The sequence below is a fragment of the Scomber scombrus genome, chromosome 20 (assembly GCF_963691925.1).
Source record: "Scomber scombrus chromosome 20, fScoSco1.1, whole genome shotgun sequence".
Taxonomy (NCBI): domain Eukaryota; kingdom Metazoa; phylum Chordata; class Actinopteri; order Scombriformes; family Scombridae; genus Scomber; species Scomber scombrus.
This window is the reverse complement of record NC_084989.1, coordinates 7,416,551-7,443,318: the sequence shown is the minus strand read 5'-3', so window position 1 is coordinate 7,443,318 and position 26,768 is coordinate 7,416,551. Positions and strand designations below refer to the sequence as shown.

The 26,768-nt window shown below is 38.8% G+C and overlaps 3 protein-coding genes across 8 annotated transcripts; 2 read left to right on the top strand and 1 right to left on the bottom strand.

The window, feature by feature from the left end:
- Positions 1 to 499: 499 nt before the first annotated feature.
- Positions 500 to 5,794, bottom strand: rmdn1 (regulator of microtubule dynamics 1). The gene is made up of 10 exons (XM_062441595.1): positions 5,623 to 5,794; positions 5,008 to 5,113; positions 4,705 to 4,789; positions 3,361 to 3,520; positions 3,113 to 3,202; positions 2,970 to 3,025; positions 1,827 to 1,914; positions 1,628 to 1,658; positions 1,320 to 1,453; positions 500 to 1,044 (listed from the first exon to the last, which is right to left on the bottom strand). Exons 1-10 carry the CDS (start codon positions 5,734 to 5,736, stop codon positions 1,003 to 1,005), a joined length of 906 nt encoding a protein of 301 aa, XP_062297579.1. The 5' UTR covers positions 5,737 to 5,794; the 3' UTR covers positions 500 to 1,002.
- Positions 5,091 to 13,526, top strand: LOC134002268 (copine-3-like). Of its 5 annotated transcripts, none has more exons than XM_062441585.1 (17): positions 5,097 to 5,145; positions 6,990 to 7,127; positions 7,769 to 7,941; positions 8,066 to 8,245; positions 8,340 to 8,414; positions 8,659 to 8,730; positions 8,839 to 8,916; positions 8,996 to 9,085; positions 9,906 to 10,004; positions 10,109 to 10,192; positions 10,382 to 10,441; positions 10,651 to 10,784; positions 10,996 to 11,050; positions 11,399 to 11,450; positions 11,547 to 11,680; positions 12,247 to 12,510; positions 12,821 to 13,526. In XM_062441585.1, the coding sequence occupies exons 3-17, from the start codon at positions 7,783 to 7,785 to the stop codon at positions 12,944 to 12,946; spliced, it is 1,662 nt and encodes a 553-aa protein (XP_062297569.1). In that variant the 5' UTR covers positions 5,097 to 5,145; positions 6,990 to 7,127; positions 7,769 to 7,782; the 3' UTR covers positions 12,947 to 13,526. The 5 variants fall into 5 exon arrangements, with proteins under 5 accessions (XP_062297571.1, XP_062297569.1, XP_062297572.1 ...); XM_062441588.1 differs by lacking the exon at positions 5,097 to 5,145 and adding an exon at positions 6,300 to 6,410 and having other exon boundaries at positions 12,247 to 12,480; XM_062441584.1 differs by lacking the exon at positions 5,097 to 5,145 and adding an exon at positions 6,300 to 6,410.
- Positions 13,527 to 14,228: 702 nt separating this feature from the next.
- On the top strand, positions 14,229 to 25,954 carry LOC134002269 (copine-3-like). Of its 2 annotated transcripts, XM_062441590.1 has the most exons (17): positions 14,229 to 14,411; positions 15,638 to 15,828; positions 16,226 to 16,405; positions 17,196 to 17,270; positions 17,374 to 17,445; positions 18,313 to 18,393; positions 18,539 to 18,628; positions 20,514 to 20,612; positions 20,767 to 20,853; positions 21,100 to 21,159; positions 21,298 to 21,431; positions 22,221 to 22,275; positions 22,377 to 22,428; positions 22,725 to 22,858; positions 22,949 to 23,185; positions 23,291 to 23,405; positions 24,593 to 24,724. In XM_062441590.1, exons 2-16 carry the CDS (start codon positions 15,670 to 15,672, stop codon positions 23,399 to 23,401), a joined length of 1,626 nt encoding a protein of 541 aa, XP_062297574.1. In that variant the 5' UTR covers positions 14,229 to 14,411; positions 15,638 to 15,669; the 3' UTR covers positions 23,402 to 23,405; positions 24,593 to 24,724. The 2 variants fall into 2 exon arrangements, with proteins under 2 accessions (XP_062297574.1, XP_062297573.1); XM_062441589.1 differs by lacking the exon at positions 23,291 to 23,405 and having other exon boundaries at positions 24,593 to 25,954.
- Positions 25,955 to 26,768: the final 814 nt, after the last annotated feature.

Genomic DNA, 26,768 nt, shown 5'->3' with positions numbered 1-26,768 from the left:
AAGAGCATTTGTAAGGTCAGGCACTGATGTTGGACGAGAAGACTCGGCCCGCAATCTCTGTTCTAGTTCATCTCTTTCTACCATGTCTTAATGGATGGTTTTGGGCAGTGGGGCACAGTCATGCTGGAACAGAAAAGGGCCCTCCCCAAATTATTCCCACCAGATTTCCCTTCACTGGAAATAAGGGGCCTAACCCCTGAAAAAAAAAAACATTTTTACCCTCATTCTTTACAGTTAGCACATTGCAGTCAGGCAGGTAATGCTCTCTGCCAAACCACAACGTGAATGGACACTACAAAAGAACACGTTTCCACTACTCCAGAGTCCAGTGGCAGCGTGCTTCTGACACATAAGACCGCTGTGAGTTGTGGACGGCTGGAGAGCGGCGACAGTACATTGTTAAGCTGAACATCAAAAGATAAATACATTACCATACCATTATTTTTATGTGGGTAAGAAACCCTGAATCCCAGTTAAGTGAAGAGAGATGAAAAACATCTGTGTGAAACATTTTAATTTATTTAGTTGATAATGCAACAAGTCAAAGTTTTTCATTAAAACGGTGTTCGGAAAATGTAATTAACAATATGCAACTTTTCCTTTTAAAACAGGAAGTGTGTGACTTCCTTTGCTACCTTTTCAAATTGCAGCAAATCTCTAGAAAAAAAGCAACAATGCCCAGATGGATTTTCCAACAGTTGGCACGCATTTCTCCATGAAGCCATTTGTCAGAGAGAAGTTAGATTAAGAGGAATGGAGACAAATAGAGACATGGAGACTGATTATGTTAACTATTGCATGATTAAAGTTGCATTTAGTTATAAATGCAGTAAAAGCTAGATGATTGGACAGTCCTCACTGTCTCTGTGCAAGGCCACAATGTACTACTGCATTAATATTACAAAATCATAAAAGAAAACATTTTGTTAACAATTATTATTATATATTATAATATTATATTATTAACAGCTCAAAAGTCCTGAAAGGCATCATTCAACATCCTCATTTCAGCTTCTTCAAGAGGTCAACAGCTTCTTTATGGACCTGCAGAAAAAATAAAAACATTGAGTATTCACATCAGCACGTACTGCTCCTGCATCAAGACTCCTGCAGGTGCTTTAATGTCTTCCTCATGTAAACACAATAAATCATGAGCTCAATCCACACGTCCCCCCTAAATAAACCCTGAACTTTCACGGACTTAACTGACGTCATCTTATAAGTGCTTGAGTGCCTGAGCCCTAAGCCCTCGCAGAATTAGCAGGCGCATCTCAAAGTCCGTGGACATTTGGTTTGGGCCAAAGACTTAGTGCATGTACCTCTTTGTCTTCCATTGTGTGAGGAGGATAATCTTTTGCTTTGGTCAGCCAGAGCAGAGCATTCGGATGGTCTTTCATGGCCATGTAGGTCTTGCCCATCATTAGCAGGTTTTTGCTGTAGAAGTTAGGATCAACTTGGGGAAATAAAAGAAAAAAGGACACAGGAATTTGTATTAGTTGAATGCATTTTAAAGCCCAAAAGAGAATCCTTTTCAAGATATTTCTAAGGGATTGAGCTGCAGCCAACAGATCAGCAGACTTTCAATACAAACTGTCCTCAGAGACATTATTAGTATGCTGCGTTTTACCTTCTTCAGCTTTCAGGAAGAACCCCAAAGCCTGAGAAGAGGCAGAAAAACAAAAATGTTGAACTCTCTCTCCAAGCCCAAACAACAAATTGACAAAAAAAACAGATGTCATTTCAGGCTGGAGCTGCATGGTGACAGTCAGCTGTTGTGCGGTTAGTAACTACAAAGACAACATTGTAGTTGACAGAGCAGCACTCACCTCCTCATATGTGGAGTCAGGTGGTGATGAGAAAATAACAGCCGCCACCTTGCGTTGATACCATGGCAGCTCGGCAAAAGCAAAGCACCTAAAAGAGAGAAGATGGAAAGATTTAACAAAAGTGAAATCTTATTTAGACACTCATGTTTCCCAGAGGTTGAAGCCCCAACTTTCAATTAGTCTAATACTTTGGTTAATGACCAAATACCTGCCAAACTAATAATTCATGTCAGCCACTGATGTACTTTGTTGCTAATTAGCAAATATTAGCTTGCTAAACATAGCTAGCTAGGATAACAAAGATGGTAAACATTCCCTCTGAACTATTAGCATGTTAGCAATGTCTTTTCACTGAAAACTGAAAAATATTTTAATTTCAAATAGCCTGAGGTAACACATTCAAATGACTTGTTTTATTCAACCAACTGTCTAAAACACAAAGATATTCAACTTTCTATCATATATAATAAAGAAAAGCATAAAAACATCACATTTAAGAAGCTGGGAAGGGTAAATATTTGTCATTTTTGCTGGAAAAATAAAGGAAAAAAATAATTGACTATCAAAATAGTTAGCAATTAATTTCCTGTCGCTCCACTAATGGATTTACCGCGCTGTATGTTAGCATGGTGAAGTTAGCTTTTAGCTCAAAGCACAACTGTATGGTCGCAAAGCTGCTAGCGTGGCTGTAAACTCTTAGCTTTGTTCAGATATTATTGCCTTTATTTGATAGAGTTTTTAATCATTTCTGTTATTCTGTTAACCTTTAGTAGCAAAAAAAAGAAAAGGAAATGCAGCAATATTGACAAGTACAGCTTTTGCTCCATGACATCTGATCTCCTTTTTGGAAGAACATCAGAATCTCAAATTCTTGTGCAACTGTGTCACTTAAGTTTCTCCCTCTGGTTTACATCCGCCTCTGCTGTTCCTCAGAGAGTGACATCTTCATTATTTCTGCCAGCATGTTTTGTTTTCTTCTTCACCCACTCCCCATGTCCACCGCCTCCCTACAGCAATCAACTGCTGCCAACTCCTTGTGTGCTCATCTTTCAGATGCTCCAGAAGCAGCTGCTCTGAAAAATGATGCTCTTACAGTTTGTGTTTTGTTACAGTTAAAGAAAAAAATAGATTCAGCAGACTCACCAGTAACCCAAAATGTGTAAAGAAGTGGCATCTTTAGGGTTGAGCTCAATGGCTCTCTGGAGGAAAAAAGCAATATGTTTTCACTTCAGAAGAGATTTAAATGTGATAGTGATAAAATGACAATGAGCCAAATATCCTCTCACCTCTAGATGATTCCTGATGATGTATGAATTTCCAATTTTCACCTTGACTCCCTCGTAATCCCCAATGTCGCTTAGACACACTGCGTACCACTGCAAATGAATTCAGAATTAAAAGTTAGTTTTCTGATAAAATCCCTACAGAGACAAAAAAAAACCATCATGACCACAGATGTGAAAACTGATGACAAAATGTTCCTCTTTTTTTCTGATAACCCAGATGGATATGAATGAGTAATGGCTTGTCTTACCTTATGTGCAGCAAAACAGTTGTCATCTTTCTCCAGCGCCTTCTTTACATACTCAAAGGCCTCAAATGTCAGCTGCTTCTTGCGTTCGGCTGTCGTGTCGGGCAGGAGGGCCAGGTCACGAGACGCCCGGGCCAGCCGCCACAGGAACTCTGCATTGTCACTGGACGTACACACACACACACACACACACACACACACACACACACACACACACACACACACACACACACACACACACACACACACACACACACACACACACACACACACACACACACACACACACACACATTATTGTCCACCTTTCATATGATAGACCTAAAGCTGTGTGTGTGGAAACAAAATCAGAACTTAAACCCACCATGTGTAGAAAATATTTGACTTTAGTGCCCCTTAGTGGTAATAACACAAAAAGAAAAAAACTAGGGCAGAGGGCAAAGCACTCATATATTTATCTATCTATAAATATATGATATTATTTATCTCTAATGCTGAACTATTTATGATTTTGGACATTTGATCTTTCCGATGCACTAGTGGAAGACGTTTTGAGATCAGCACTGCATAAAATACTCCATTACAAGTCAAAGTTGCATTAAAAATATTACATAAGTAAATATATAAAAGTAAAAGTTGTAAAATGTACTTAAAGCAGAGGTTTACAAAGTGGGAGGAGGACCCCAAACAGTTTCAGGGGACTCAGTGAGTGGTAGTGAGAAAATATTATGTTAGTTATTACATTAATAAACAAAAGCATATCATGTAGAATAGCATTAATGTGTGTGATTTAGTTAAAGAGATTGTTTTTCACACTTTCCCAGAGTGAGAAACAGATAAATGCTTTCAGACAGAGCTTTTTATGTAATTCGTATAGTCTGAAGTATGCCAAACATCAATATCAGGCTATCTTTGCTCAATTGTTGAGTGTCTATTGGATCAAATAACATAATAATGGTCCCACAGGCATGCATGAATTGAGAAACTAGGCAGGGAGGGGGAGGAGGGGCCTTTTTCTAAGCTTTGCATGAAGGAAAATTGACAGTCTCAGGCTTTGAAAACCCCTGACTTAAAGTAAGTTAAACTACTAATGCAGTCAGTGTATTGTATATTTATTCTGTATATAGACAGTGCCTTTAAAAAGGTGTTCACCACACTTGGAATTAGTCATGGTTTGTCTTTTTAAAACATTGAATAAAAGAGGATTTAATGTGAATTTCTTTGACAGTGATAGACACAAAAAAACCCTTAAATGTGAAGATGAAAACAGATCTTTACAATGTGATCGAAACAGAAACCAAGAAACCATAACAACAGCAGAGAGAGGGGAGTGAGATCTCTCTTTACCTGTCCTTATACTGCAGGAGCAGCTGGTAGAGTTTCTCCGTCTCTGCACAACTGTACAGGTAGTCAGCCTGCTCCAAAACCTCCTCTACACACACAAAACAGCATTAACAACAGCAAATTCAATTTGAAAAAATTCTTATTCACCACACCAAACCTTAACAAACATCCCTCTTTCTCAGTTTTATTTTCTTTCACAGCATTCCTCATCAAAACATCACACATATGTTACACACAGTTGATTAGAATTGTGGTATTCTACACTTTGTGCTTTTAGCGATACAATCTGGACAGTTTGCCAACTACCTTTCTCTAAAGCGTAGATCACGGCTGAACTCTGCACCCTGTGATAAGCTTGGTATGCCAGGCAGGAGAAAGCAGGGAGCCCCAGCAGGACTGCAGCTCTTCCACTCTGCAGCACAACAAAGGAAGTGACATAAACAGGTATAAACACGCACAAAGAAATGAAAGCGGCTGCAGTTTGTTCAGGCTTTAGAAAAGTGATGCCTTAGAAATGAATTACAATGATCAGCCTCAGTTGACCTGAGGTAACCTGAGACTACTGGAGTGACAGAATGAAGGCAGTGGTGTCACTGAACTGGACTGTTCAAATAGGATCTGCCTAATTTGCAAGCAGAAATTCAGACTATTCATGCTCATTCACATCATAATGACACAAATACTGACAGACTTCAACCGAGAGATGACAGCTCTGTTCCATATTGATGTAAAGCTGCAGGACATATGGCACACAGCAAAACCCTGCTGACCTTTGACCTAAATAGGCATATAGGCCACTCCTGTACTTGCAGTGCAATATTTCTGAAAGTCTAACAAGTACAGCAGTGGAAATTAAATGGTGTTTACAGTTGCAGGATAACAAAACAGTGTGATGAGTGAGAAATAAAAGTAGCAATTTACTGTCAGAGCAGTGGTCCTTCTCAAAGTGGTCCAGTAGTGTCTCTCGGCTCCTCTGACTCTGAAGCCTGACTGTAAAGTCCTGCTCACACAACGCGTAAACACCGAGCCAGCCATTGTGTCACAAATCCCCAAAGCACTGAATGACAACTGCACCAGGAATTACAAGCTTTCACACACTAATGGGCCGGGCGGTCCAAAAATACAAACAGAGAGGGGGGTGTTCAAAATCACGAACACAAAACGTTGCAGGAAATACAAACCTCTCCCCTACTCTATTTACCGCTATTATATTTTAATGCTCCAATTAAAATTACAAAGTGTTGAACTTATTATACGTGTTATGTTACTTTACCACAGCAGCAGATGAAATTATCAGTGTTTAATTATTCCTGCAAAAAAGTCTCTTTCTTGAACGCACCTCTCTAACGTGTCTCCTCTTTGTGCTCGCGACGGGAAACAAGCAAGCGAAGTGACAGTTCCGCCGAAACTTTATCACTTTCACGGGTCATATTACTTTGTTATTGTCACGCACTGTCTCATTATAGGATGACAAATGTACATAAAGGCACGCGTGTAGCAGACACAGTAACAACAATAAGCTAACTTTACTTGAATAGGAGCGTTTGAGTGTATAATTTGGTGTTAAATAAAGAAGAAGTGGACAGAAGAGGTTAACGCTAGTTGGGGCAGAGTATCGCTCCGCCCCGGGTGCGTCGCTCAGCTGCTCCCGTCAGACAGTACTTATCACAGCATACAAGCGGAGGGATATATTTTCTACAAGTAAATAGGTAAATAAGTCTGAGTGCGCCTTTTTTAACTTACTAGAACATAATAATGAGGTGTGTGTGTATGTATGTATGTATGTATGTATGTATGTATGTATGTGTGTGTGTGTGTGTGTGTGTGTGTGTGTGTGTGTGTGTTGAGAGGTCGCCACCCACACCCACCCTGCTGTCTCTGTCATAACCGTAATTAATTAACGGTGAGCTAAAAAAAGAAAGAAAAGAAGACCGTAATGTAATAATAATAGTAATAGTTATTCTGTATTTGTGTGTGTCAAATGTGTATGTAGCGTTAATTTGCCAAATATTTTCATCAAAACTGTTGTCTCTTTCTACTTAAATATGTGCTGAATATGCTGTTTTGTTGCGTTAATTGTGTATTTTCTACTGCTCTGTAATATACATTTAACCAAATGCTAAATGTAAGGTAACTAACGGTCACTGCATGGCCAAAAACGCTCGACTGCAACCTGCTACCACTCCCACATTTACTGTCAGGACGTTTTTAAAACAGACATCACACAGGCAATATATAGCCTACACTCATATATTAACTATGCATACGTCTGTTTTATCTGATATCAGGGGAGGACATAGGCTGTCAGCACAGAGAGGGATAAGGAAGACACTCAGGAAGAGCCAAGGCCCCAGCAACAGTTCCGAGATTTGTAGTAAATTACTACAAAAGCCCCATCAATATTATCACCGATATTGGCAGTAAAAGTAAGATCACATGTGAAGTCCTCCGTTCCTTAATGTTACTTGAGTGAAAGTACAGAAGTAAAAGCAACAAAAGCTGCTTAAAGTCAAAGTAACCACTATGCACTACAGCACGAGTAAATGGACTTTATCACTTTCCACCTATTGTCAATATTTGTAGTGTTCATTAGAGCCCAGCCAATATTGTCCTATCCCAGATTTATTGGTATCGACATATATGTTGTCTGATACACACAGATATTTTTGTTTTATTTTTTAAAGTTACACAGGCAGCATTTGATGTATATTTGATCCCTTTTCTTAAATCAACTTTAGTTTACTGTGTCAGTGCACCCATGTCATTTTATACATTAAGGTATATTGTTAAACTGTAAAATATCATACCTCAATTAATTATCTTTGTCACAAGGGTTTGACATTTGAGGGAACATTGAAAAAAAGTGAATTTATGTATACATTCTTTATATATCAGCCAATGTAGTGATGTTACTCCCTAATATCAACCTCAGCATCGGCCCAGAAATCCCCAGTATCAGTTAGGCTGTAGTGATCATCTCCATCTGCTTTTAATGTGTGATTGATGTCATGTTGTATTATGTATGTTTATATTATTATTATTATTATTATCATCATTATTATCTTAGTACAACACGCTGCCATGGCCTCAGCTACGGCCCCAGTGATAGGAGCCACACATTTGGCCTCCAAGGTGGAGCTGACCATCTCCTGTGACAACCTCTTGGACATGGACATCTTCTCTAAGTCGGACCCTCTGTGTGTCTTATACATCAACACTTCAGGCTCCCACTGGTATGAGGTATGTATTGTACCTGTGTGCACAGAAGCTGTGGGTGTTCCTTGTTAAATATTTCCATATACTGTATATGTTAGAATTCTGATTCAGCTTGAGTCATCTGCTACTGTCTTATTTTGTGAACCAGTTCGGGCGCACAGAGATGATCCTGAACTCCTTGAATCCGAGATTCGCCAAGAAGTTTGTCATCGACTATTATTTCGAGATGTTGCAGAAGCTGAAGTTTAGCGTTTTTGACATCGACAACGACACCTATAGTCTAGAAGATGATGATTTTCTGGGAGAGCTTGAATGTACCCTGGGCCAGGTGAGCTGCTCCTTCTGCAGTTTTAAGTGAAAAACATTGATCGTGCCTTCACCTTTTCAGTGTTCCGTGACGCTTCCATGTGTTATGTGTTCAGATTGTTTCCAACAAGCATATGACTCGCACTTTGACGTTAAAGGATGGGAGGCCTGCAGGTCATGGAACCATTACAGTGAGTGGGCAGGACTATATCTGGAGATGTGATCATAGCAAATAGCCATAAAAATCCCACCATCCTACTGTATAACTGCATTTAGTGACCTTTGATTGTGTTTGCCTCTATTTCTTCAGTATGTGATTTTAGAGGGTCATGTCTGCATTATTAATCATGTATTAGTTCATTTACGGATTTCTGCGTTTTGATAGACTGTCTGCCATATGGCCTAAAGCACAAAATTGCCCATTTTTTTAAATAGATCTCTGCTGAAGAAATAACAGACACCAGAGTGGCACACTTTGAGATATCAGGCCGCAAGCTGGACAAAAAGGTACTGTAGGTCATTTTAAATAGTCAGGACAATGACACTGGAGTTCTTTATTATTTAAACTGACTTTTGATTATGTTATTAAAATCTTTATTGGGTACGGTTGTTTAGTATTTGTGGTGGTCCGACCCTTTCCTGGAATTCTACAAGCAGACTGAAACGGGATGGCAGCTTGCTCACAGGACAGAGGTACACACACTTATTACCCAACAGCTTTCTCCTCCGCTACAACAGACAGAATAATTATATCTCAATCTGTTTTATGTAGGTGATAAGAAACAACCTAAATCCAACATGGAAACCCTTCCGCGTCTCACTACGAGCTCTCTGTGGAGGAGATGTGGAGAATCCTATAAAGGTTCATTCTTTTATATTCTTTCATTTTGCCATTTTATTTCTTTATCTGTGTTTGTATTCCCACTAAAATGCAGCTTATTAACACACAACCTGTTTCTTTAAACCCTGGCTGAAGTGTGAAAATAGTAGATTTGTTTGTTCCCTCTTATATTTTAGCTTGTGTTGTTGGCTACTCTAACATACTAATGATTCATCTTCTAATTGCATTTTTTTTTCATCGTACAACGCTCCCACCCTTAAAGGGGGGTAGGGAGCGGGCTGCTTTCGACCCAGTTGGATAAGCAATATGTGACGCAGTGCATGAGATCCCTACGCAAAGGTGTGCATTGTTCTTCTCTTCTTTTTACCTAGTTGAGTTACTGTGATTGTATTTGCTGTGTTTACTTTTTTTATTTCTTATCCCTTAATTAACCAGGTTAAAGTCTCACTGAGATTAAAATCCCTGTTTCTAGAGCGACCCGGCCAAGAGAACAACGTGAACATTGATTACCAGTAGTGTGATTGGTTATTTGTGCATGCGAGGTGTGACTGGAACTGTACACTTATGATGTGATGAAGCTTCCTTGCTTACTACAAATAGTGAATAATACTGTTGTTTAAAATATATATTAAAATAGTAATATACAGTACTGTGCAAAAGTCTTAGATGCATTAGATTTGTTGTTTTAGCAATGCTATAATGACCATATATAATTATTTCTCAGTCTCTTAAATAGTATAATGCCTTCACAGATGTTAGTAATGTCTTTTTAAAAAGCTGTATCATATCAACTTTAATTTTATTCACCTGTGTTGACACCTTGTTGATCGTTGCTCCTCAGGTTCTGTGCTACGACTATCACGTCAGCGGCTCTCATGACCTCATCGGGGAATTTAAAACCACATTCGCAGAATTGCAAGCAGGAACACACGGTTCCCCGGTGAGGCATTGCGTGTGTGTTTGATTCCCATTCTCGTAGTCTGTTACGTTATGTTCTGCTTATAATACAACTGGCATATGTATGACTCGTGCTCTCACTCGCAGGCTGGATTCAACTGCATTAACCCAAAAAAGTTGAAGAAGAGAGGCTATCAAAACTCAGGAGTCATTTTCATCAGGCGATGCCAGGTACTGATTGAGAAATGAGAAAGTTTAAAGCATCTTACTGCCTTAATCTCTTCATCATTGCTTATTTTGTCTGAATTGGTACATCTTTTCATTGATTCGTAGACCATGCATTTTTAAAAGACAGTGAGGAATAAGTGGTTGAGTCATACATGTGTTATCGCATTGTTAATGCATCATTTAACCTTTCAGGTAGAGAAGGAGTACACCTTCCTGGATTATATTATGGGAGGCTGTCAAATCAACTTCACTGTGAGTCTGGAAATGTCAAACACAACATTTAATACTCTATACTATTTATGTTCTCAAATCCACAGCGCAAACATACCTACTGTAATGTCACAAATACAACATGAATTTGCTACTTCCAGGTAGCACGCCTGGAAATTTGTTGAGTGTGTTATGAGTCTCTTATTTGCATTGGGTCACTTGAACTTTATCCTCTCTCTGCCCCGGGCTAGATTGCCATCGACTTCACAGGCTCCAACGGGGACCCTCGAACTCCACAGTCCCTCCACTACATCAACCCAGAAGGCTTCAATGAATACCTGTCAGCCATCTGGGCAGTGGGTAATGTCATCCAGGACTATGACAGGTAAATTATCCTACCACTTACTCTACGACACCAATCATCTTTTTCCTTTTGCTTACTGTATGTGACAACCTTATATGAAGCCAGTCAGATAAAAGGGCTGTATGAATAAAGGATGCTTGATTACGTTGTTCATATTTAGGTGAATTTAATCTACTAACTAATACCTATACCTACAGTGTACATTTATTTATTTTCTATTTCTGTTTTTTAGTAACAAGAAGTTTCCTGTCTTTGGGTTCGGAGCTCAGATCCCTCCCACCTGGCATGTATGAAAAAAAAATCAAAAAATCAAGGAAAACTTTCAGATCCGAAACACTGTTATACAGACTTAGCATCGGACATTTCATGGATCCGTCAGGTTAAAGCGATTTGTTCCTGTGAGAATGATTCCTATTGACTTTGGTGATCCTGTGACATTTTGTATATTTCATAAGACAAATTTTAACTTATGAAATATTTCAACAGCTACTTGATGGGTTTTCTAAAGACGTTCAAGGTTCCCAGACTATGAATGCTAATGACTTTGTTCCTCCATTGATAACATGAGGCTGATATTTGTGGTTTAAGTTAAATCAGTTCAAGTTTGTGTGTAATTATTTATCTCATGCTCACAGGTTGCCCATGAGTTTCCAGTCAATTTTGATCCAGCAAATCCTTTCTGTGATGGTAAGTAAACACTTGTTACAACATTGTGTTTGGCTATTAAAAGATGCACTGCTGCCACTACTCCTATTTATGTGTGTGTGCGTATGTGTGTTGCAGGCATAGAGGGGGTGGTGCAGGCTTACCAAATGTGCCTACCTCAAATAAAGCTCTGGGGACCCACCAACTTTGCTCCAATTATCAACCACGTTGCCCGCTTTGCCAGACAAGCTCTCCACCAGAATACGGCCACAGTAAGTAGCCAAAGAGCAAGTGTCTGAATACTGAGTGTGAAATCTAATGACACTCACATAGATTCAGTTTGGAGAGCAGAAGACTGACTGTTGGGTCAACTGAAGAGTTAAATTGATATTCTACTTCTTATTGTCTCCTTAATTACCACCTACTTGCATATTTTGGAATAAATAGTTAAATAGTTCACTTTTTATACATTTAAACTATAAGACAGAATATTTCTAAAATGTTTTCTATCAACCAAATTTGTTATTTAATGTGTCAGATGTAATAAAATAGGTAAACATAGTTGTACTGCTGCTTGTATAAATGTCCCATGATCAGATTCATTAATGTTTTTGGCATTATGTGAGGTGTTAGGTGATCATGTGATAATGTTTAAGTTGTGTTGCAGTGGTTCAGTTGCTATGTTGTCTACAAGTCAAATGGCAAGCCAAACAAACTGGAAAATAAAGTGATAATATGAGATAGTATTTAACAAACTAGGGACAAGATATTAAAATATGACTTTGAAACAAATTATGCATTTGCATATTTAACGCAGTTTTTCTTTCTTCACCTGCAGCAATACTTTGTGCTGCTCATCATCACAGACGGAGTGATCACAGACATGGACATGACCCGCACCGCAATCGTACAGGCCTCTCGTCTGCCCATGTCTATCATCATAGTGGGTGTGGGTATGGCAGACTTCAGCGCAATGGAGTTCCTCGACAGCGATGACAAACTGCTGCGTGGGCCCAACGGTGAAGTCGCGGCACGAGACATTGTCCAGTTTGTACCCTTCAGAGATTTTCAAGTAAGCTGCTGTTCACCACTATATACTGCAGTAAGTACAGGAAGTAAGAGTCTGTACCCGAGATGTTTTCTCATAATTCATGAGAGAATATGTCACGATCAGTTATTAATACTCAGTTGCTCACTGAGCCATATTTCGTACATCACTGCTCCTTCACGGTTTGCTCTTAACATCGATCTGAACCACAAACGCTCCATACCGCCTTTCTTCTAGCCTTCTTTTTATTGAATTGCTCAGTGTGAGTTGTGAGTAGCACAGGCTTGGGTACACTGAAATATTAGTAAGTTATTGTCCTGAAGGCCAAGACCGGTCAGTCATTTATGTCAATTTCTCATTGCAGGGAAACAGTGTGGCCCTCGCACAGAGCGTCCTGGCAGAACTGCCCGATCAAGTTTCCTCCTTCTTCAATTCTTACAAGCTGAAACCCCCTAATGCACGTGTTTCAGGGCCATCCTGGAAAGACTAACCAAAATGCCTTACATTTATAAGATGCATCTCCTGTAACCTCTGTCTGTTTTTATTGTATGGAAAGGCATGAATCACTGTGAGGAAATGTTTACAGCTTGTGCTGTCATATGAAAGTGGGGTTGAAAAAAATATGAATGAAACTGTGTGACCCTAATCTGTGACTAGATTTCATAAAGTTTTCAAACTAACATGACTTCATATTAATATTCAAAAAAAAATTTCTGTGACCAAAGAGACAATGATGGCATATTGTGCATGATAACACAGAGCAATCAGAATGAAATCAATCAGAATATTGTCTGTGCACTGAAAATGTATCAGTTGGCATGTGGAGATGTCTTTGTTGATTAAGTGTCATTATTTCTTGTACATTTCTTTTCTCTGTCGTACCTTAACATCTTTTTACTGTTGTCACCCATTTTATGGAGAATTCTTACAATCTTACTCTGAGATACCAGCAGACACTACATGCGCTGGAAACATGTAAAAGTGCGATTACAGGAACAATCATGCATGTGGAAGTTTGTCCTTATGTAAGTCTTCGTAACACTGCAATTAAAGGCCTTTATTTTATTGTACTATTGTATCTCTGTATTTCCATTTTGTACACTCCACTGTGCTTATTTTTACATTCTGTTGCTCTCAGTCCAAACATCAACAACTTAACTATTGAAAAGATACTTTCTCATCAACAGTGGTTTGTTAGCCCAGTAAACTCAGTGTATGCACAAATGATATGCAGTCATAATTATTATTATGAGTATATATTGATAAAATAAAATAATCCTTTATTAGTCCCACAATGGAGACATTTCCTGTGATACAACAGCAAGTGGATAGCAAAAATTGAAAAAGCATCAAGTAAGTAAACAAGTAATGTGAACAACAGGTATTAATAACAATCACACGTAATTGATTGGTTCTTCACATACACTAGAACAAGAAACCATTGTTTTAATTAAGGCTGATATGGGTGAATGCTTGTGATCAATAAAAGCACATTCACATAATGTCAGTGATTTATTAACACTACTGGACATGAAAAACAAAATAACGATCTAGTAAAATGCAATCAATGTATGTTTTTGTTTTACAAACCCAATAATCTGTTTGCGTTTTTAGTTTTACCAGTTTTTGTAGGATTTGTGTTTAGATGTTCCACCTCATCATATTTACAACTGCATTGCAATACTTGGGTGGACCGGCGGATGTCCCCGTATGTAGAAACAAGCGCACAGGGCACCGCCCACAACAAATGTAACCGCTGTGTAGACCAGCAGACACGCTAACGTCAGCTTCTAGAGGTAGGGCATGCCAACGTTGAGAAAACATCTTCATATCATGTCGTTTCCGCTCTCGAAATTGATTTAATATTGTCAGCTGACTTTCACAAGTTATTACGAACATCCGGGACTCCTGTCTTCACACTTTGGTGGCGGAGTTGAAACGAAGATTGGCGTCGAGTAAGTTAATTTACGCTCCTCTGTGAAATACACACCACACTTTATATAACAGCTATCTGAAAAGTAAACCATGTAAATAATGTGTCTGTCTTGTGTCGGTCTTTACTCGCAAGCCTCAGTTGTGTTTGGTAATTAATTTACTGTTAACGTAACGTAACGTACGTTAAACTGACGTTCACGCTAACGTGATCGCTATATCTGACAAAACCTAACAAAACCAGGCTGAATGTTTTCCATTATAGTTGATAGCTAACTTACGTTCATAAAAACAATATTGAATACATTTTCGTGAACCGGTCTAAAATTGAACCTGTATCACACACAGGTTTTAGCTACCATTACAGTGCTTTTTGATAGACTTGGCTGGCTGGGACTGGGGGGTGGAGCTGCTAGACGTCCCATAAACTGTCTATTACGCTCCGTTAGATAACTGGAATTTACTTCGACTGGAATATCTGACATGTTATTCAAATATATGGAGGCTAAGTGGATAAAGTGTTTGCCGAATTTACGAAAAGACCGCAACGACTCATAACATATCTTTTATGAGTTATATTTCACCCTCTGTTTGCATTTATTTCAATAAACAAATAAAACATGAGATATTTTTAATAAAGTTTGGCGTATATCTGGTGACCATCACTGCTGAAATACGTAGGCACAAGTTAAAGTTAGTAAGTAGGTAGGCTACTGAGATATTTAACTTCAGTAAAAGTAACTGATACATTTATTACAGTTAACTAATATATTTAATACAGTTAACTGATAGATTTAATACAGTTAAATAAGTACATCATTAATACTGATGGGTTAGTGCATAAGCAGCATTTTAATAATATAACAGTCACAGCTCGATTTTCTGCAAAATTAGTACTTTTACTTAATTATTTTAAGTAATACTTCTGTACTTTTACCTGAATATGAATTTAATTTTTTTTTAAACTTGCAATGAAGAATTTATATTGTGTGTGTTGTGTGATAGGCTACTTTTACTAAAGTAAAGGATTTGAGCACTTCTAACACTGCAGGTCACAGAATCTGATAGGTGACCAGATACAGTGTAACACCGGCCTGTCAACAAGCAACATGTATTAGTACTGACACACCTTATCAGAAAGTCTGTCCTCAAAAATAGCTTAATGTTAACAGGTATGATGCAAAAGTCACATAGCTGAGTCATAACTGTTTTTAAAAAAAAGCTGTTTATCTGTGTTTATGTTTGTCAGGTTGTGTGTGAGTGTGAGGACTCTGGGCTGTGATGGCAGCAGTTGGACCTCCAGGGCCAGGTGCCACTGGGTGTGTGACCAAGGTGGCGCTGAGTGTTTCCTGTAATAATCTGCTGGACATGGACCACTTCTCAAAATCTGACCCTCTGTGTTTGCTTCTCATGAACAGCTCAGGATCTCAATGGTGGGAGGTCAGTTTGTCAAAAGGTTGATCTGCTACAATCACTGCAAACAGTTCAGTGATATTCTTATTTATTATAATGCGCTGATTCATTAACTCTTTTACTCACTGAAGAACTATTTTATTAGCATATACATAATGTATGATCCACTGCAGTGAGATTCACTTTTTGTCTACTCACACTAATATTAATCAAAACACTGGATGTTAACATTTTAACATTTTAAGTAGAAAAGTGTGTTGACTTTTTGTGACATTTATAAAGTTAGATAACTCATTTGTGTGTTTTGTCACCTTGGATATGACCACAGCTGCTCTGATTAAGACTATACACACAAATCATTGACTGTGTGTGTGTGTGTGTGTGTGTGTGTGTGTGTGTGTGTGTGTGTGTGTGTGTGTGTTAGGTTGGCCGGACAGAGAAAATCGACAACTGCCTTAATCCCGCATTTTCCAAGACTTTTGTCATTGACTACTACTTTGAGATGGTGCAGAAGCTGAAGTTTCAAGTGTTCGATATTGACAGTGATGACAGCAGTCTGGCAGATGCCGACTTCCTAGGAGAACTGGAGTGTACACTGGGACAGGTTGGTCTTCTTTGCATGCCACAACAGGTCACGCATCATTACAAATGGGTATTCATTATGTGTTTTTCTTTTAACTAGTGCAGCGCCTGCTCAAAACATGCCTGTTCAGAGCGGGCTGACTGCTCATTCCTCCTTCGCATATGTATCTATCAGTTTAAATGATAATGAATGAAATGATTTAAATCCAGACAGAAATTTCATCATTGAGGCTTAGCTGAGGCTTAACTGTGGCTTATCAGAAGTTTTACTGCCCCCGCCTCTGTACTTTCCCCCTGTGCATGCTTGTTCTTCTCTCTCATGCCTTTCTCCTACTCATCGAGTCATGTGACGGTTTTCAAACAGCCCCCGCTGCACACAGACATGTAGATGTGCAGCTCTCTATTCACTTGCATTGTGTGTCCAAATGACTTCGCACTCGACATTGCACATCCTCGGGTCGCCAGCAATACACCCTCTAAATGTGAAGTCGATCAGATGACACAAACATGCAACCAGACAGGCAGAGACTCCTTGTTTTATAGTTAGATGTACTGCAGTGCTTGATCAACCACATCTAAGACATCCTGCTGTGACTCTTGAACGTACATTTTCAAGTTATTATCACAATGGTTGAATCCCACCTCCGAACACAATGTGGGCTGCAATGGCAGAGCAGGGCTATACATATCCACTACCCTTATTACCCACATTAGTTCTGTTTTTAGAATTATTGTTGGAAGTGCTGCTAATGTTGTGATATTTCCAGCGATAGCCAAGAAAAATAATACAGAATTTCTTTTCTTCTGTCCAGATTGTGTCTTCAGGAAAACTAACCAAACCACTTCTCATGAAGGACAAGAGGCCCGCTGGAAAAGGAACCATCACTGTCAGTTGCTTTCATTTTGATTGACAGCCATATTTAGAGCGTGATTGTACATGTGATCCTCTGCGGATGTTTAGTCAACACGATGCTGTTTTACGTTTTGTAGGTATTCGCTGAAGAGAGAACTGACAGCAGGGTGGTGGAGTTTGAAGTCGCAGGGAGAAAACTGGATAAAAAGGTATTAATTACTACATTTAAATTCTGCTTAGGTTTTCAGACTTATGTTTACCTGTGATATTAAACAGGACTTTAAGTGTGTTTTTTTTCTAGCGGAGAATGAGCTTTTATAAATAGAAAAAGTCTCACAGAAGCTACAACAACAACACAATAACATGAGGAGACCGCAAGAACTGAGCTCGGTCAGCTTGGCTTACTTCTCTCCAATAAGTACGTGATGACAGTGGAGGTTATTAAGATTGAAGACAACATTAATCAAGAGCTAAGAAAAGCTCAGCAGTCTTCTCCTTTTCAGTAACGTAAATTGAGCACTGCAATCTTAACCGCAAACCTTCTCAGTGCAGCGATCACTGCTGTCTATCACAACAAATGAAGGAGTGTAAACACAAATTAAGGCAATATAGTATATTCCTCTACAGGTGAAATTCAAGTAAGCTGGTTGTAACTCTACTTTTATAAGTTAATGAAAGAATGTAGGGGTATATACTGTAATTAAAGCATGATATCGATGGGTCATGCGTTACATCTTCATCTAGCACTGCTGGTGGTGTCATCAACAGCTGAGATCCGACTCCGAGTTATGAATCAAAATATTCAACATGCATTACAGGGAAACCTTGATGCCCCCCCCCCAACTCCCAAGCTCTGGTTTCTCATTTGTGTTAGTTATACCAATCCTTCGTCTTGGCCAACCAGCGTGTTTAAGCAAACAGAGAACATCTGTCAAAACTGCCAAAGTTTTCCATGTAGAGGTCACACCCTTGATTTTGTTCTCTATGCACATGCCAAGACATAACCCAATTGGAGGTTAATTTGACAGTCATTTTTATTTGTTTCGGTTGCATCATATTTCCTTACTCATTTCCAGGATTTTTTCGGAAAGTCTGACCCCTTTCTGGAATTCCACAAGCAGACGGCAACTGGATGGATGCTGGCTCACAGGACAGAGGTACATACACACACACACATACATACACAGACACACACACACACAGACACACCTTTGTACATTGGAACGTGCACAAGAAAGTAAAGTCATATTTTTACTGCTGCTTCTCCTCAGTTGTTAAGGTGGTTGTTATTCTGTTGTGCAGGTGGTGAAATACAACCTGAACCCAGTGTGGAGACCGTTCAAAATCCCAATCCAGGCACTCTGTGGAGGTGACGTGGAAAAACCTATTAAGGTATGTTTTACAGAAACATACTCTAACATTCTCTATGTCTCTATGTAGGGCATCAAAGCTGAGAAACCACTAACCTTTTACTATTTTTTTTGTCTTGAATTAATTGCATCTCAATAGACTCACATAGTACTCACTGCAAACATCATGTGACACTACTAACAGAACAAACCTGCCTTCCACATCTTACATACTCTATGTCCTCAAAATGCAGGGTTGTTATCGGCAACCACACATTCCTGGTGAAATATATTGCTAATTAAAACGCTAAATTCTGTTGTTTACCTTGTGATCATTGCGATGAAAGATAAAAAAGCCACCATTAGACCTGTCACAATAACTGCCAAATTCCTCGATATCGATATTTTGACAATATTGTAGGGATGACTATTGGTGCTTTCAGAAAATATTTACACATTGAGATTTTTGATAAATAATCATTAGTAATGTGGATATAATGACAGTGGATACAGGTAGATTATAGAACAGTCTGTTAAGCTCAGAAAATAAATTTTTTACTGTAATGTTACCTTTAAAAGCAGGAAAACAACACTTAATCGGATATTACGATATTCAAAGACAATATCTATAAAATATCACGATATCTATATAATATCGATTTATTGCCCAGCCCTAGTCCATATATAGACATGATGATGTTGATAATTACGTTGTTGTACGATAAGTCGATAATTATTATGACAGGCCGAGTTTGAAACTTACCAAAGTTGTAAAATCTTGTCTTGTATTACAAACTGCTGAACAATGTTTTGTCTTATGATAAGTCGTTAAATGCATTAATCTGTAGCTCCAACTCAATTTCCTTGTCCATGTTTAACTGTCTCACCGGTACCTCAAACAACACACCTCCTCCACCGAAGACCCCTGCACCTCAGTACCAGACTGCTAGATTTGGTCTGAACGTGGCCTTAGACTACACACAGATTATTTATCTCCTCTTGTGCATTTTGAAGGGTCCGATAATCTTTGCACAAATAAGGAAGTGTATTAGTTTACATGTTTTTTTTGATTTGTTTGTTTCCATCCTCTAACCCTGTTAAAGCACACTTGTCAGGAAGAGATGCTTTCCAGTCAACACTGCAAGTGAGTTTACTGTTCCCATCACGTGTGCTCTTCACCAGAAAGGATGCAGTGTCTGTAACAGCACCGGCCAAAGTCCTACACACATCTACATCTGTCATTAAACAAAACAACAGATTTGGGCCATCGGTCATCTTGTCTATTAAATGACGAGAGCGCAATCACAACAACCAACCTGTGTCCCTGGTAGATTGTTTGGCTTCAGTGCTTCATATGTGTCGGGCATAAGCATTAATTTAACATGATATGACAACTTGATCATGATTATAAATCATGTTAAAGAATAATAAGATCTACACAACACCCTGTACAATACAGTTAAAATGTATTGTTTACAGAGAGCCTACAAACTACCAGGGACTCACTGATGACTTTAACTTGTGTAGTCTGTTTTCATAGATGTAGATGTAGACATTTTCCATATAGATGGATCACTATCAGTTATCCATTAGCTTCGTTAGCTTCTCAGCCTGTAGCATCATACAGATTGTCTAATCTGAACTGGTTGCTTCATACTGTGTGTCTTTTTCCCTGTTCTCAACACCGAAGCTACTCAGAATCTGCACTCACACTATGAAGCTTCGGTGCAGGTTCTGAGCAGGTAAAGCAGGCGAAGCTTCATCCAATAGCCCCCCCCCCCCCCCCCCTCTCCCCATAGCATGCTTTTCTCTCACCTACTTCAATTTTGCACATGCCGATGATAATGTGTTTGTTGAATGTAAAAAGTTGGAGGTTTTTTTGAGAGTTGACTGGCGTTGCGTCGTATCCTCTAACGCTGTGTTTCCAGGTCGACTGTTACGACTACAACAACAGCGGTTCTCACAACATGATCGGAAGCTTTCAGGCCACACTCTGCCAAATCCAGCAGGCGTCACAAACATACGCGGTGAGCTCTCTCTCTCTCTCTCTTTGTGCCGCATAAAAGAAATAAGAACATGGGATGAAAAACGCCAGAAAAGTTTCTTTTTCTTTTAACAGCCGTTTCATGATCCTCCATCTGCATTTTGGCTCTAATTATGGTGTATTTATCATCCTCTCAGGCTGAGTTTGAATGCATCAACAGCAAGAAAAAGCAGAAGAAGAAAAGTTACAAAAACTCTGGCGTTATCGTCATAAAAAAATGCAAGGTACTGTTTTCTATTTGTTTTTCTTTCTAAACCAATCGTATGTCTTATGAAGTCAGTTATAAGATATGGAGATTAATTAGACAATGTAAAGATGTTCAGATGATTTCAATACTACACCTGTGTTGTTTTAAACCACCTGAAGATCTATAAAATATGTTTTATCTTGCTGCATGATGTAATGTTTTGTGTAATTATGTACAGTGTGTGTTGTATTTATTTTTTCCTGTCTTCAATATTTAATTGCAGACAGTGAAGGAGTACACTTTTCTGGATTACATAATGGGCGGCTGTCAGTTTAACTTCACCGTGAGTACAACACATTACTAAGAATTTTATGCTGAATATTTCCAGGATGTTTCTGGACCTTTAAATAACAGTGTCATGGTTATCAAAGCATCATCTCACTATATATATTCTGTGTATCTATCCGTCTCTTCCTACCAGATTGCCATCGACTTCACAGGCTCCAACGGGGATCCCAGGTTCCCTCAGTCCCTCCACTACATCAGCCCTAATGGCTATAACGAGTACCTGTCGGCTATCTGGGCCGTGGGCAGCGTGATCCAGGACTATGACAGGTAAATGGATAGTCGTCCATGAAGGATGATGATGGAAATCTGAGTAACAGAAAAAAAACATCATCAATCCCTGAGGCATGCTGGTGTGTTTTTTTCAATTTGAAATATTTGAGGTGAATTTGAGTTTATAGAAGAAATGTTTCCAACAACAAAAACACCAGTATGTGTAGCATATCTTTGTGGAGACAATGACATGTCACCTATCATAAGGGGAGAAATCCATCACACAAAAAGCAGAGAAATCAATTCCCACAGTACATCAGAATGTAATACAATATTATTGTGAAATAGTAAACCTGACTAGAATGTAATACAGTGTTATTCTGAATAATAAACACACAGCTGCCGTCTTATATCATGTTCCCACTGCAGGAACTTTCCCAAGTAACCAAGAACCTTTTGAGAAACTCACAGAGTAAACCTACAGTAAATACAACTAAGCACAGGATTACTGTGTAGTTGTTTCCCTGCTTCAAACACAGATTTTACTATATTAACATGTTTTAACAGAAACAGTTCCTTAGTTTCTATAGTTCCTGGATCTTTTTTGTTTAAAAAAGGCAAATACAAAGACTTGCTCTGCCCTCATTTAGAAATTAGGATGTGAAACGTCAAAATTGTATAAATGCATTGCAGAAAAGAAGTTGTAAAAACAGAAATCAGGAAAGCAGGGATACATGGATTAAATATGAGGCCTATTTTCATATTTGAAATATTTGATTTAGTCGGTTAATTGATTGTTGTAATTCTGTCACTTAACAAACAAGACTTTTTGTTTTTTCTGTGCAGTGACAAGTTGTTCCCTGTGCTTGGATTTGGAGCTCAGATCCCACCTACCTGGCAGGTGATTGTTTTTTTTTTTTGTTTTTTGGCTGGCGTAGACTGATGTAACTCATTCATATTCAACATCCAGATTCATTCTTTTTGTTCCTTTTTTGTTTGCAGGTCAGCCACGAGTTTCCTGTCAACTTCAATGCAGGAAATCCTTTTTGTGAAGGTAATGACAGACTGCAGCTAATGTGTGTGTGTATGGTTGAGACTGAACATTTAGATAAGACTTAGATGTAATATTTGTTTAAACATTTTATAGAAATCTGAATTGCTCGTTAGTTTGTTCTTAGCCTATAAAATATATCATCACTTGTAGTTAAATCACTGTCACAGCAAGTTGGCAAACATTCAAGCTGTGCTCAATATCATGGAGATACGTATAAAATGACAGTTAACATGTCCCAGAGATTCAGCATGATTTTCCTCTGTTGAGCTGTGTGTGTGTGTGTTTTGTGTTGTTAGGTATAGAGGGTGTGGTCACCGCCTACCAGCAGTGTCTGCCTCAGGTGAAGCTTTACGGTCCCACAAACTTTTCCCCGGTCATCAACCACGTGGCCAATTTTGGCAGGCAAGCCATGCAGCAGGAGACCGCCTCTGTGAGTCTAAAATCAGAGCAATCTAATTATAGCTTCTAGAAAATGACACTATAACATCACCTGTGTTGTTTTGCTCTCAATGTGTCACAGCAATACTTCGTCCTGCTCATCATCACCGACGGAGTGATCACAGACATGGACGAGACGCGCAACGCCATCGTCAACGCCTCTCGCCTGCCCATGTCCATCATCATCGTGGGAGTCGGGGGGGCGGACTTCAGCGCCATGGAGTTCCTGGACGGAGACGACGGAAACCTGCGCTCGGCCACGGGCGAAGCGGCCATGCGGGACATCGTGCAGTTTGTGCCGTTCAGGCAGTTCCAAAATGTAAGCAAAGCCTCTGAGTCCACAGAATGCTGCAGCTTCTGCGTGAATGTGCTTCTCACTGCTTTAATAATGCACATATGTAAATATCTGCACATCTTATTTCAGGCAGGCACTGTGGCCCTTGCCCAAAGCGTGCTGGCAGAGTTGCCTGACCAAGTGGCTTCCTTCTTCAATTTATTTGACCTGAAGCCCCCCAGCGAACCCAGTCCTCCTTAGAAATGTAGGAGAACCCTCAATGTACCCACCCCCAACCTCCACCCCTGCATATGTTACAAAGTAGGGATGCACCGATCCAATTTTTTAAGTACCAATACTGATAACTGGGCTTTGGTTATCGGCTGATACGGAGTACTGATCCGATATTAGTGTGTAATTAATAACCTGTGTGCCTCTCAGTATGGGAGAGACTGGGATCGTAACAATGTAACAAATAAATACACAAATATACATGATGTGAATTGGTATCCCATACCAGATCAGCCCACTGTCACCAATACCCAATCCCATTTGAGTCAGTATCTGACTGATATGATTATCAGTATCGGTGCATCTCTAATGCAAAGCTGCATTCATTTGTATAGAGGCAGAATTATACATATAATTATAGTCGCTTTACTCTTCTGTTTACTGACTGACTGACTGGTTTTTATTTCCTGCCTGCATAGTTAATATTATGTTGGACATTATGTCATCATGTAATGAATGTGTGTGTGGAAAATACAACACTGATACTGTAGAAACTTTGTACTTTGCACCACAGGTTTCCACTGTAAAGTAGATGATGTGAGAAGATTACAGAGTATATGGCGTCAAATTTTCCACATTACTGATAAAAGATTTGATTAAAACTATTAACATCTAACATTAACGTCTTTAATGGTCAAAGATCAGAACACATATTAGTATTATCCATATAATGGAGTAAAACAAGGCATGTTAACACCACTCTTTGTAAAGTTGTACAGTCAATGGGCTCATTACTTTTAACATCTTATTGCAACATAGTTAGAAGCTTAAGTTTATGTTTTTGTTACTGATGTCTGCTTAACTTTTGCTAATATAAAGGAGTGTGTAATGCTGTGGGACTCTTTCTTTTTACTATATCCTGCTGTATGTTTCTCCACATAGTAGTAGTATTTTTTATCAACCTGTAGAAGTGTAGAAACATCTGTAGTATTAGGCTAGTTTTTAGTCAATCACATTCTGACTATAGAAATTTAACAGTTCTTACATACTCTATGATGGAGTCACTACTGTTTAGGTTTATCTGTGTGTGCCGCCCCCCCCCCCCCCCCCCCCCTCTCCTGTTTAGCTGCTGCAGATCCCCTGCCGTCTCCCTCTAAATCTTGTTATTTTTGTCATGTTTGTCATTCTCCTTACTTTCTCCACATCTTGTGTCTCTCTCAGAGTCCTCCCGAAGCGCTTGCTCAGAGTGTCTTGGCAGAAATTCCTGATCAAGTGGTCAGCTTCTTCAATACCATGAAGCTGAGGCCGCCCCACTCGGATGGCACGCCTCTCCCTGAACCCTCAGCATCAGCGCCACCCCTCTGATGTATCCCGAGGGACCACCCTTCTGCCTCTAAATGCACGGACAGTCACTTTTATCTGGAATACTGGAGGCAAAGTCATATTTTAACTCGAAATGATCTATTAGGAGATCATTACTCACAACCCAAACTCCTCTAGGTTTATATAGGCATGTTTAGTCTTATAGTTAAAGCCAATCTCCTAACATTTCTTTCATTTCAACATTTGAAATTAACCTATATTTAATGTATTTGACTGTTATGTTACTCAAGTGCCAGGATTGTTTAGAATTTAAGTGATTTTTTATGTTATGAATCTGCACACTAGACTATGTATTATAGGAGGATTTGACTGAAATCAGTGCCACTTCACTTAAGGCCTTTACTTATTGTGTAAAATCCAAGGCAGCTAATAACATCCATCTCATTAGTCTGTCTGATTGCCAATCGAAGTGTCATGAAAGGGCTGAGTACTAACATGTTTCTACTGCTGTTGATCAGATTTAGCTTCCAGTAGCTTTATATTACAATGATCACCTCCTTGGTTTTTCACTCCTTCCTGTTTCTCTTAGCTTGGCCTCAGTCAACACTAAGACAAGACCAAATACAATTCAGGTAAACTTCAGAAATGTTTACATGAGGACAGCATTGACTTTTTGTAGAAGGAACACTACAAAAACTACAACACTGCTGCTGTTTTGTACTTCATTCACAGTTCCTTTAAAAAAAAAAAATATATATATATATATATGCTGTACTGCTTGGTGCCTTCATATAAGTGTCCACAAGTTATCAATCATCATCGGCAAAATGCATGTTTACATCAAAGCCCATTAGAAGTTAGCTGCCTGTTATCAATATTGCTTAATACATCATGAAGTGTATATCTTCATTAGAGAGATTAGTTTTTTGCACTTATCACTGTTTTATTTCCTTATGTAGTATTGTCTTAATTATGGAGTTTTATTTTTTTTTAATCAATAGTTTATGTAAAAATGTTATACAAAAAAAGCAGAATTTAACCTACATAGTAGTGCTTCTGTTGTTTGTGTTGTTCCCTTCATGTCATGACATCAGTTACATTACTGACAGCCAAATTAGTCCATTCTTGAAATGTATGTGTGTATGTGGATCAAAAAAAGTTCAATACAAATATTCAAGGATGTAAATTAAATATTGACTTTGTTTTTTTCTCACTTGACACAATGCATACATTTGTCTTGCACACTTTATTGCTCTATCATCTTTTATGTTTCCCAGGGGAGGAATGAGATACCTTTTTAAACCAGCCTGAGTGAGCTGCTGTGTCTGTACTGCAAACACAGTCATGCACTAAATATTGATTATTCTTCTCCAAATGAAATGCATGACCCTCGACTTAACACATCATGATGTTATTTCAGGAGGCTCCTGTTTGTCTAGATTCTAACTGGAGATAAAAGTTTAATTGAGAGTATTTAAAATCATGGTTGTTCAGCAAGGAACTGGAACATTAAATTAGTCATGTCAGCATCAATGGAGATATAGAAACTAACAGTATTATTATGAAATGGTCATATTGTCTCTTTACCTTACTTCAATAGACAGGGAAGTAATTGCTGAACCCTCATGGCACTTTCCTTTAACGCACTACATCTTCTCGACCATAGATGGTATGCCTACGCGTGCCGCACTGCGCAGAACAGCTGTTTGGTTCAGATAGTGCTGCTGTAGCGTAAAGTGTATGTTACTGATAACATCAGCTTCGTTTTCGTTGTTGCAGACCATGGTGATCATTACTGAGCCCTGCTGTGGGTTGAGCATCGTTCATGGTTAATGAATAAAATAATAAAATGGCTTTGCACAATATGGTACCTTTAATAAACAATAACTTAAACCATATTTGGTGTTATACATTCTTTCACCCTTTTTCAGCTTCCATAAATCACGGCTTTCCTCTTAATACCTGAAAAACTAACTAAACTAGACTAAACTAAATAAAAACTAAACTAAAGCGAGTCAATTCCTCAAAATAAAACTAAAACTATACTCAATCACTTGATAAACAAAAACTAAAC

What these genes read in the sequence shown, in the direction of transcription:
- rmdn1 (XM_062441595.1), bottom strand. Translation starts at nt 5,736, where the DNA reads ATGGCTGGCTCGGTGTTTACGCGTTGTGTGAGCAGGACTTTACAGTCA. An exon ending in TTACACATTTTGGGTTACTG is followed by an intron (nt 1,915 to 2,969) that starts GTGAGTCTGCTG and finishes TCTCTCTTTTAG; the next exon opens with GTGCTTTGCTTTTGCCGAGC. An exon ending in CTGACTCCACATATGAGGAG is followed by an intron (nt 1,659 to 1,826) that starts GTGAGTGCTGCT and finishes GCCTCTTCTCAG; the next exon opens with GCTTTGGGGTTCTTCCTGAA.
- LOC134002268 (XM_062441587.1), top strand. Translation starts at nt 7,783, where the DNA reads ATGGCCTCAGCTACGGCCCCAGTGATAGGAGCCACACATTTGGCCTCC. An exon ending in CAGGTCATGGAACCATTACA is followed by an intron (nt 8,415 to 8,658) that starts GTGAGTGGGCAG and finishes TTTTTTAAATAG; the next exon opens with ATCTCTGCTGAAGAAATAAC. An exon ending in GTCATCCAGGACTATGACAG is followed by an intron (nt 10,785 to 10,995) that starts GTAAATTATCCT and finishes TCTGTTTTTTAG; the next exon opens with TAACAAGAAGTTTCCTGTCT.
- LOC134002269 (XM_062441589.1), top strand. Translation starts at nt 15,670, where the DNA reads ATGGCAGCAGTTGGACCTCCAGGGCCAGGTGCCACTGGGTGTGTGACC. An exon ending in CTGGAAAAGGAACCATCACT is followed by an intron (nt 17,271 to 17,373) that starts GTCAGTTGCTTT and finishes TACGTTTTGTAG; the next exon opens with GTATTCGCTGAAGAGAGAAC. An exon ending in TGCAGCAGGAGACCGCCTCT is followed by an intron (nt 22,859 to 22,948) that starts GTGAGTCTAAAA and finishes AATGTGTCACAG; the next exon opens with CAATACTTCGTCCTGCTCAT.